This window comes from Hydra vulgaris, chromosome 01, assembly GCF_038396675.1.
Source record: "Hydra vulgaris chromosome 01, alternate assembly HydraT2T_AEP".
Classification (NCBI taxonomy): Eukaryota; Metazoa; Cnidaria; class Hydrozoa; order Anthoathecata; family Hydridae; genus Hydra; species Hydra vulgaris.
Window position 1 is genome coordinate 52,675,001 of NC_088920.1, and position 12,500 is coordinate 52,687,500.

Below are 12,500 nucleotides of genomic sequence, written 5' to 3' on the forward strand. Positions count from 1 at the left end.
GCTAATATAAATTTTTTTTTCTTAACATTTTGTTGTAATTGCAATAATATAACTTGTAATTGCAATAATATTAATTGTAATTGCAATAATATTACTTTGTAATTGCAATAATATTACTTGTAATAATAATAATATTACTTTTAATTGAAATAGTATTACTTTTAATTACAATAATATTCCTTGCAATTGCAATATCACTTGTAATTGCATATTTTTCAAGGTTAGGCGTCATGACTCTTTACGATTTTAAGCAATTAATCAATCGACCAGGTTCCTATCGTTACTTTTTCAAAACCGTAGATAGCGACTTTGGCTTTGTATGGAAAGAGGTCTAAATTTTAAAGCTTATTTTGGATTTATTTTCTGTAAATGAAAAAATTACTTACGATAACAAAAACGATTATTTTCTTTAGATTTTCTTTGATAAAGACGTTTTACCTGGAATTGAAAACAAAGTGGTGGCGTGGATTGAAAAGGGCGCAATGGAAGGCGTAAATAAGTTTGACGATTGATAATATATCATAAGTTAATGGCATTACATTTTATTTGTTATGGTAATGCTGATAACTAAGCATAGAATCATAGCATATTAAACGACGTGCTTTTAACTGAACGTACCAACATTTCATTTGCTTATATTTTATACACATACTTAAATCTTGTAAATACTTGTAAAATTTTAAATTATTTATTATATTTTAGATACGATTTCACAAATTTATAGAATTAAAATTATAAGATTAAAAATGTAAATTTGTATATACGAGTGTAATTAATTTCAATTAACGAGTTATTAATTTCACTACCATTTTGATGATTTCAAAAACCTTTCAATCAGAAATGTTGCGTATCCGGCATCGTCTCAACCAATTAAGCACCTATTTTTGTACAGACTTTTATTTGATTTAAAAATAATGTATGGCGAAAGACTATAGCCAGCAGCATTGATGCAGTTTCAAACTGTATAATTGATTTTTTCATTATTAATGGTCGTTTTGCACCACGTCTGCAAACTGTGTTGCTTTCCTTGATCACCAGAGAAGCCAATTTCATCAAAATTCCACAAATGTCATGAAGTGTTTTTGTTAATACCTGGTCCGTTAAATTTTCTTTGCAGTGTGTTGGAATGCTTTGCTGCAAAAAGCGGCTCTGAGTAATGAAGTATTGTTAACGGCGCTGATGTTTAAATTATGACTCCACCGGATGAAAAGCTTGTATCTTTCTCTCGTGTACTGTTGGAAAACAGATGAGATTGACCTTGGTGTTGCAAATAGTCAATAACAAAAGCCACCTATGTCGTTGACACGCCCATAAAGATGGTATGTTGAATGATTGAAAGTTTGTCTCTATTTTCGCCACTGCAAACGCTACGTGTTCTTTGGTGTATGTTTTTTTATTTTTTTTTTTGCGTACAAGATTTTTTGCGGCACATTTTATATTAGAACAAATTTAAAAATATTCGATTTAAAAAATTGAAAGAAAAAATTATAAAGCTTCATTGGTCACTTTAAGCATTATGAATTAATAAAAGCCCTATTTGCCAAGTAAATAATTGGCATTTTAATGCCAGCAAATTTCACTTCCGAGAGTTTTCGGCCCATTAAAAAAAAAAATTTCTTACTAGACGGAAAATTTGACTATTTATAAAACAAAATTACTTATTTTGTATAAAAGTTTTATATCATCTATTCGGAAAAAATATTCACCGCAACATGATCGATCACGTTCGATCATTGAATAAACATTTGCAAATGTTTTTGATCGATCAAAAACATTTGCAAATGTTTATTCAATAAATAAGTCGGAGCAAAAGAATAAACATTTTCATAACTATTTCATTCTACTAACGGGTTTGATAAAACATAGCCGGGGCCGGGTTCTATTTCACTCTACCCGCTTTTACTCTATTATATGATAGACACATTTAACCTAGAAATGGAGTAATTGTATATGTCGAATAACTTATTGAATATCGATATATATATATATATATATATATATATATATATATATATATATATATATATATATATATATATATGTATGTATATATTTATCGTGAATCCTGATAATAGCAACCTAGCTGACCCAAGAACGGCTCTTAAATGGAAAGATAGCATACATATCAAGTTACCCTATGATGCAAGTTTTGAAATCTTTTAACTTTGTCGGCCAAAAAATTCATTTTCTAGACCTAAATATTGATTCTTTTTAATATAGGTTAAATATTAATTAATATATTTGATTAAATATTGATATAATTAAATATATTTAAATATAATTAAATTAGATATAATTAGTTAAATATTGATTCTTTTTAAAGCGTGGTTTAACTTGGTTTATGCATAACTTTTTGGAGAAAAGTTCAGAGCAAAAATTAATCTCTACAGATTATGGCTGATTTGAAACAAAGTTTGTAAGAGTCTGATAAAAATAATTGCCGTGACACAAAAGAGAAAAAGAAAAAGATGTTATGAATGATGTTATGAAAGAAAAAGATGTTATGAATTGAAGAACAGTTCATTGAAGAGCAGTAAAAATCGTATTTAAACTGTGTCATCAAATAAGATCTCATCTAATGTGTCATTATAACTGTGATAAGTATCATTAATTTAAATAACCACTTCCAAGCAGATCGAATATGCCAACTGTACATAATCAAGATTAACATTACTAATTCTTGGGTACCACAAGGACTCTGCAAATTGTTCAGAATACTTTGGACAGGAAACAAGAGAAGAAAGAAGTTGCACTATTTGTTTGATTTTAAGTCAATACAAGTGAAACCTAAAACACAAGGCACAATGTGTTCTTGCCTAATCTGGCATATTGGTTGTTCAAAGCTGCAAAAAAAATATCCTCTTGAAGAGCAAACTACAATTAAGAAAGCTCTTTAGCCCTTTAGAAAAACGTTTACCCCACCAAACACCTTACCAATACTCTCAAATAAAGTTCAGGGAAAATCTTGAATATTTAGAAGCAAAAGATGCCAAAGCAACCAAACAAATTGCATTTTGAACTATTTACAATAAAGAATTATTTCTGGAAGGAAATAATTCTTTATTGTAAATAGCTATTATAATATAAACGTTTTGTTACTAAATCTATTAATAATATATACTAAACAATCTTTTGAAATAGAAAAGAGTAGCCGTGGCGCAGTGGTAGCGCACTTGCCTCAGAAACAAAGGATCCGAGGTTCAAACCCACCTCTGGGCAAGTTTTGCGATATCGGTAAGGAAGGAGGCGTGAATTTCCAATTAAATGCTCATCCGCTAAGCTCTGTGATAAGACCGTAAGGACTTCTTGGGCCACCTAAATAAAATTAAAATATATATATATTATATATATATATATATATATATATATATATATATATATATATTCATTATATATTATACAACCTGCTATAAACTATTCAACTTAGGATTACAATGACAACATCCTTTACATCCAACTATTCCCGAGGGTCTCCACTTACACTTACCCACGGTGAACATTTATACTTAAATATTTTTTACATATATATTGAAAGAAAGTCTTTACTCTTAAGAAATGAGACGAGAAACATTTTAGGAAATATAATTTTTACAAGTTTTTAATTTCTTTAAAGCAGATAATTTAAAAGTTTCAACAAAATTTCTATACAAAGTTTATTTTAAAGATGAAATATTTAAGTTTTGGTTTTAGGTCAAAGTAATGTCCAGACACCATCAAGCGCTCCGAAATTGATCATTCTAGCCCTTGTAAATACACAAACAAATACGGACCTGTCAAACAACAGACAAATCTTTACGTAAATTTTCTAAGAGCAAGTCAACAACTGAATGATTTTTTCACCTGCATGGACTTAAAAATCACTGACGGTGACTTTTAGTCAGTCACTACAATAAATATCTGCAGTGACTTAAAAATAACTGCGGAAGAAGTTCTGAAAACAAGTTTAAAATATATTATAATGATTGCTAATGAGTTTGTTAATGAGTCTACATATAACTGCCAAAATCAAACCTCGAAAGAGTTTAACAGTTACTTTACTAACGTTAGACTAAAGCTAGCAAAAACTTTACCGCCACATAATTCATTTAAAACTTATTTAGAATTATCCAATGGTTTACTATTTGACTTTTAAAAGAAATTAAAGATGCTTTTTATCCTTCAAAAGCAAATAAATTGTTTTGATGAAATTTCAAACAATATGGTTATTTCAAACAAAAAAATCAATATTGAGCTCTTGTTTCATATTTTAAAACTTTTTATAAATGAGTGAACTTTCAAGATAAATAAAAAATAGCAAAAGTATAACCGATACTTAAAAGTAATGATAATTCTAACATTTTCAACTATGGGCCTTTTTATCTGTAACATCTTATTTCTTAAAAATTTTTCATGTGTACAAGAACTTTTTTGTCATTTCATAAAAAGTAAACTCTTCTTATTCTAAAAAATTTATTTTCAGAAAAATATTTTAACAGAATATAATATTATTGAGCTAATTGATCAAGTAACCAATCAAAAAAATTCAAATTATTAGAAATAATCAAAAAAATGGGTTTAAAAAAAAAGTTTACATTAGGAATATTTATTGATCTGTCTATGGCCTTTGACATCGCAGATCATTCTACACTTTTAAAAAGGAAAAATTGATCTCAATCAAGTATGCTTATGATATAAATTTATTAATGTTGCAAACCCGCTAAGAGGGACCTGAAAATGATGAATGTCACAAAGTAATTATATTTTAACACATGATATTTACGTAATATCATTTTATGCATCTTAAACCAACAAATTTTGAAAACAAATTTAAAAAGAATTTAAACGATAACTGATCTTTAAGATCTAATAAACAACTCACTTATAAATTGCAACGGTAATAAACAAAGTATTAAGAGTACAGTATAACGTATTGAGGACCAATGATTTGGAACATTTTTAAAAATAATTTTGTTATAGTGAAATCAATCAACTCATTTCAGTTTCTATTAAAAAGAGAACTTATTTTCTTTTCATTTAATATATCTTATAAAAGCCTATATATATATATATATATATATATATATATATATATATATATATATATATATATATATATATATATATATATATATATATATATATTAGGGTGATCCAAAAATGAACAAAAATTTTTTTTTTTACTTTTTGTTATTCCTTAGGTCTAAATGTGTTCATTTATGAAAGAAAACATTGTACCAAAAAAATCAGCCAAATCGGTTAATATTTAGAGGTCGTGCTGGGGCGATCTTTATACCCCTCTAAAATTGGAATTTTCAAAAGTTCAGTAAAATATTGACCTTCGTTTTCTGTGCACATTTTGGTTATTTACCGTTCGATTTTAATAAAATAAAAACAAAAATAAAGATCTTATTACGCATAATAACTTTTGTTAAACAACATTTCCTTTTTAAATGCATATTAAAGCGGCAAAATAAATTGCAAACTAAGCAAAATTTCATTATATTTTATTATATTGGTTTATTATATGGTTTAGTTCAGTTCGAGACTTTATCGAGAGTGTTGTGATTCCTGAAATAAAATTACAATAGTTTATCTATTTTGCTTGACTAATAATATTAATTACAGTATTTTAAGAAAGTGATATAATTGCGAGTTTCAACGAAACTAATTTTGTTTGGAAATATAGGTGACAACAAAATATATTTTCATTCATACACTGTATTAAAGAAAATTTAATACAGTGTATGAATTTTTAACCATTTTGCTGTAGAACACGCAGTTCTACAGCAAAATGGTTAATTGGTCAACCAATATCAATGCTTTCGCATCTTAAGCTTCCAACGATTTTGGAAGTATTAAAATGTTTTTTCTTTCACCATGAGGTGAAAGGATTGAGTATACATGAAAGTTCGGTAACAGTTATCAAATCAACTTGTGAAATTCGGGAAAAAGCTAAAATTCCTACAATTCGAAAGGATAATGCAGTTACAAGGCTTGAAAAATTTCATAAAGAATATACGGATCTATTAAAAGACAGAAATAAGAAATCAGCTGTTGCTAGAAGCAAAGTAACAGACTTTGAAAAGAGAATTATGAAACTTTTTGATATTGCGCCAACTAATGTTTTTGATTTAATAAAAATTGCTGAAGATCGCGATTTTCTCATAGATCAACGAGATGATAGAAACATGGTCTTGGGTTCCATTGATAAAGATGATGCAGAGAAAGAAGAAAATAAAGTTTGCAGAGAGATAAGTTTGGATAAACGTTTGCAAAAAGAAGCGTTAAGGAAACAATGCTCTGAAGAAGTAGTTGTTCTTGAGAATTCAACTTCGCCTTCAAGTTCTGCTAGTAGCGATCATGATGATATCGTAGTTTTGAAAGGAAAAGATGATGTTGCAGAAAGCTCCGGTCTGAAAAGGAAGCGTTTTATAAAAAAAATTATTACCCCTGAAGTTGTCGCTTCCTTAGATAGAGGAAAAGTAAGCAATCGTATGGCAATGCGAACTATAGCAGCTACAATGCAAAGTTTAGGAGCTCCCATTGAAGAGTTCTCTATATCTGTTACTACTTTTCATAGGGCAAGAACTGATTATCGTGAAACTCATTACAATGAAACGAAAGAAAGTTTCAAATCGGATGTACCTCTCGTAGTTCATTGGGATGGAAAAATGATGGCAGACATCGATGAAAGTGGAAATGTTGGGCGTTTTTCAGTTTTAATAACAGGGCGTGGTGTTGAAAAACTTCTGGGAGTGACAAAACTTCCTGATTTAAAAAGAGAAGCCATTGATACTGCAGTTTTAGCCTCCCTCCATGAATGGGACGCTTCGAATCTTATTAATAATCTCTGTGGCATGTCGTTTGATACCACAGCTAGTAATACAGGATCTGAGAAAGGTGCTTGTAATTTACTTGAAGAAAAATTAGGAAAAGAACTATTGAATTTAGCTTGTCGTCATCACGTTACTGAAATTGTTGCAGGATCTGTGTTTAAAATTTATTTTCCAACAACGTCCGGACCAGATGTTGCTATTTTCAAACGATTTAAACAAGCCTGGAAGAATATCAAGAAAGATGATTTTAGCCCAACAGTGCAAGATGAAGAAGTTGAAAGATATCTTTCAAACGTCTTGATTGAAAAAAAATCGTCTATAATCAATTTCTTAAAAAAATGTTTGCAAGACTCACAACCACGAGATGATTATAAAGAACTTCTTGAATTATGTCTAATATATTTAGGAGAGCAACCTCCAAGTAGAATAAGATTTAAAGCACCTGGAGCCTTCCATCATGCTCGGTGGATGGCAAAACTTATTTATTCAATTAAAATATGGTTAGAGATCAGTTTAAAAATGTGCAACATGAATTAAACGCAGTAAGAGATATTGGCATGTTTGCTGCGTTAATATATGTTCGACAGTGGTTTACTGCACCACTCAGTGCCTCGGTCCCATTTAATGATTTAGATTTTCTAAAAAATATTGAGGAATATCGTGAAATGAATGAAAATATAGCGACCGCTGCAACCAAGGCAATGAAGCGGCATCTATGGTATTTAAGTGAAGAACTTATATCTTTGGCCTTTTTTAGTGATGATGTAGAGATTGAAGTTAAAAGAAAAATGATAACTGTCCTTCAGCGTCAATGCGTAGACAATAATAGGCAATCAAAGAAATTATCAGATTTTACAAATGTAATGAGTAAATCCCTTGAGGACTTTGTAACGTGTAAATCACTTTCATTTTTTAATTTCTTAAATATTGTCATTTCCTTTCTTGAAGAAGATCCTTCAAACTGGAAAAACAATGAGTCGTATGCCGACTCTAAAGAAGTAGTGAAGCCTCTTAAAGTTGTTAATGATTGCGCCGAAAGAGGGGTGAAGTTAGTACAAGACTTTAATGCTGTCTTAACAAAAGATGAAGAGCAGCAAAAGTATGTGCTAAATTTAGTTTCAGAAAACAGGGCTGTCTAACCAGATGCAAAAAAATCAACATTGAGTGCTAAACAAACCAGGCGACAATGAGCAGCTGTTGTTGTTTAATGTTGTTTAATAAAAATTATTATGTGTAATAAGAGCTTTATTTTCGTTTTTATTTTATTAAAATCGAACGGTAAATAACCAAAATGTGTACAGAAAACGAAGGTCAATATTTTACTGAACTTTTGAAAATTCCAATTTTAGAGGGGTATAAAGATCGCCCCAGCACGACCATTAAATATTAACCGATTTGGCTGATTTTTTTGGTACAATGTTTTCTCTCATAAATGAACACATTTAGACCTTAGGAATAACAAAAAGTAAAAAAAGTTTTTTTGGATCACCCTCATATATATATATATATATATATATATATATATATATATATATATATATATATATATTTTTATAAAATCACTTAGCAAAAATTTTTCTCATTTAACACTGTGTTTCATCAATAAAGACTCCTCAGAAATAAATGATCAAACTTCAGTTTATACCAAAAATTAAATTACAGGAAGACGCAAATGTCTTTACTACGGTAAATTTTCACACATTTGTGGAATTTGCTGACACTATTATAAAAAGAATTCTTTAGAAATGATTACTTATAGTAGATTACATTTTTTTTTTTTTTTTTTCCCGTTAGTTTTTGTTTACATTTAACGTAATATATATAAATTACATATTTTTTTCAAATACAAACAAGGCTTCTAAAAGAAGATCAAATGATCTTATCGTCAGAAGCCTTTTACAAAACAGAGTGCGTAAAGTATTATAAAAACGCCTTTTTATAATAAGAGAACGTAAAAAATTAACACAAAAATATTAAAATAGCACTTAGATAAATAGAAACAAATTGGCAAATATATAAAGTGTATAAAACAAAGATTGAACATACATTTCAAAATTATTATATATCATAAGACAAATTAAAAATATTCTAAGATATTTTCAATAGAGAGAATAAGATCTTTTAATTTAATTTTAAAAACAGAATAAGTTAGGGGTAAGCCGAAGTTAGGCAAAATAATTTTGTTCCAGAGATGAGCTGCACGATAAGTGATACAGAATTGATTGAATTTTGTTCGACAGAGTGGTTCATTTAAATAGTTATTATTCCTCATGTTAAACTTGCTTAAAGGTTTCAAAATAAAAAGGTCTTTAAAAATTAAAGGAGATAAATCATGCTTCCACATATAAACAAAAGATAAATTTATACATACGCTTAGTTTATAAATATCGAGGATTTTCATTTGATTGAAAAATATTGAGGAACTTGAGAACCGATCCGCAAAATTAATTACACGGATCGCATGTTTCTGACGGCGATGGAGACATTGTAACTTGCTTTGATCAGTACTACCCCAGGCAATAATTCCATAACTTATATAACTATGAATAAAAGAATAATAAAGTTTAGTTAAATTATTTTTATCTAAATGAGTACGCGCCTTATATAGAATTCCAATTCTTTTTGAAACTTTCGAGCAGACATAGTTAATATGATGTTTCAATGTGATGTTCTCGTCAATGAAAACCCCCAGGTATTTAGTTACAAAATCTCTTTTTATTTCATTATGGTCAATAAAAATTTTTGGTAAATTTTGGGGTAGAGAATGTTTTTTGGAGAGCAGGTGGAAAAAAATCCATTTTGTTTTGTTTACATTTAATGTTAATTTGTTACTTTTAAACCATTTAGATATGTTTTGAAGTTCTTTGTTCATAACGGAGAATAGTAGGTAGATGTCACTGTTAGAGAGAAATAAGTTTGTGTCATCAGTAAACATAATACTTAGAAGATTTGATGCTTTATGCAAGTCGTTAATATATATTAAAAACAAAAGAGGGCCTAAGATGGAACCTTGCGGAACACCAGGAAACATTTAAAAACTTTGAAACCATTTACTAACATTTTAAAGTTGTTTAAATATATATATTAAACAGATTTTCTCATATAAGAAAAAGACCAAAAAAAAAGGTGTTTTTGACCATATTTCGACTTCAAAATCTTTTTTTGGATTATCATATTATCACAACAACAAAAAAGCAACTCTTAAAAATTTCATGGAAATTGGGTAAGAAAATCCTGAGATGTTCACGGCAAAGTCTTGAATTTTGAGGATCTGAGAAAAACATAAAATTCTTCAAATAAAAATAAAAAACTCACTCGAAAAGCCCATTGACATATATTATCTAAATTTGTTGTGGAATAAAAGTAAAGCAAATTACACAAAAAAAATCGTTTTAAAAGATTGGTCACATTTACTGACAGAATAGTATTATCAAAGTTATATTTCATTAAAAAAAGACAGTCTCACTTTTGATTTGTAATTTAGTTTTAATTTAAACTTTGATCAGTTATATGCAAATAGTTGTTATTAGAAAATAAAATCAAGCAAATATTAACTAAAATTTTCCTTGCCCAAAAATAGTTGTTCTCATTTTTTTTCGCTCTTTTTACACTAATTATTTTCAAATGTTTACTTACACATATACATATAAATTCATACACACACATACATTTTGTATATGTTTATTTTCATTTTTTTTTTAATATGAAGTTTAACATTTACAAATATTGAAATTTTTATACTTTTAATAAAGTATAATAAAAAATATAACCACCAATAAGAATAAAAATAACAACAACAAAAAAAAGAAAAAAGTAGGCTAGTTTAATGGTATCTGATAAAAGATCGTCAGAACCATAAAACGTTATAATAAAATATAACTTAAGTCATTAATAAATATAAAGAAATAAACATGACAAATAAAAAAACAAAAGAGCGTGTTTATATAAATCTTTTATTGTTAAAAGTATTTCAAAATATTGTCATTAAAGAGAATAAATTATTTTAATTTCTTTTTAAAGACTAGGAAGGTAATTGATAAATCAAAATTAGGTAAAGCGATTTTGTTCCAGAGATTAGGTGCACGATAAGCATATACAGAACTGATTGAGTTTTGTTCGACAAAAAGGTTTATAGAGTAAGTTATCATTTTATACTTATATTTTGTTTTTAAGGTAATAAAATCTTCAAAAATGTGAAATGATTGATTTTACATTGAAACATAAAACATAATATTTATGCATATTCACTTCATGAAAATAATTAAACATTTTTAAATAAAAACTTTGAATGAGAAAGTCGATTTTAAAAACAAACCAAGCGCATTGTGTGTTTCTGACGATGATAAGGTGTACGCAACTTACTTTTGCTTGTACTCCCCTAAGTAATATTTGCATAGTTAATATAACTATGTATAAACGAGTAATAGAGTTGGACTAAAATGGTTTTCTTCAAATAGTTCCTTTACTTATATAGGACTCCTATATTTTTAGAGACTTTAGTGCAAATGTAATCAATATGCGGTTTCCATGTAACATTCTCATCAAGATAAATGCCAAGAAAACTATGCTCTTAATTAAAAGGTGTTAAATTACATTAAAAAGATGTGCGGCATAAAAACACCGAAACGGTGTGAAATTACACAATTGTTTCAAATTACAAATCTATTTCATGCTGCACACCTTTTTAGTGTTAATCTACACCGTTTTGGTGTTAAATTACACCTTTTTAGTGTTAATTTACACCGTTTTGGTATTAAATTACACGGTTTTGTTGTGTTTCATGCTGCAAACCTTTTTAGTGTTGATTTATACCGTTTTGGTGTTAATTTACACCGTTTTGGTGTATTTCATGCTGCGCACCTTTTTAGTGTTAATTTACACCGTTTTGGTGATAATTACACCGGTTTAGTGTACTTCATGCTGCATACCTTTTTAGCGTTAATTTACACCGTTTTGGTGCATTTCATGCTGCACACCTTATTAGTGTTAATTCACACCATTTTAGTGTTTATTTAGACTGTTTTGATTATTTCAGGATAGTTTCCAACAAAAAATAAACATCTAAAAATGAACATACACATATATATTTATTTATAAAGTACATAAAAATATGTTCCAGTTTATGTACTACTCATTCAAAAAAGTTCTTAAAAAATGTCTTTATGTTCATTTAAAGTTAATGATTTCAATAGTTGACTTGCCATTATGGATAAAATAAGATTTTTTTTCAATATAGACAGCCAACATTTCCCAAAATAATTTTGAACTAGAAAGTTACTCCAGGTTAAATGTATAAAAAAATTTATAGTGTGTATAATATCAACAAGCTGTTTTGAGGGGGCAACCACAACAAAAACGAGATATTTGTCTCCTCCATAGTAGTCTGCAAGCGAATGTCAGTGACTTCTGGATTTTGCTTAATGACAGTTCATATAAACAGATTTAAATAATATACAATAGCCATCAAAAGGATGTTGTCATTGTAATCCTAAAATTAACAAACAAAAAAAAAACATGATTTTTTAATCCTTATTATTGATATATAAAAGTCCAACTAAATAAGTTAAACTTTTAACAAAGCAAGAAAAGAATTATTACAATACTCTATGATGACATGCTTGTGGTGTCTTCAGCGCCTATACATTCATATACACACACACACACACACACACACACACACACACA

General features: G+C 28.4%; 1 protein-coding gene across 2 annotated transcripts in view; it reads left to right on the forward strand.

Moving 5' to 3' along the window:
* Positions 1 to 782, forward strand: part of LOC101235666 (dixin) — a 16,369-nt gene extending 15,587 nt beyond the window's left edge. For both annotated transcript variants that reach the window (XM_065788566.1, XM_065788567.1), the window contains 2 exons: positions 221 to 329; positions 414 to 782. In XM_065788566.1, the coding sequence (XP_065644638.1) occupies positions 221 to 329; positions 414 to 512 (208 nt within the window). In that variant the 3' untranslated portion in view covers positions 513 to 782. The remainder of the gene's footprint in view (positions 1 to 220; positions 330 to 413) is intronic.
* Positions 783 to 12,500: the final 11,718 nt, after the last annotated feature.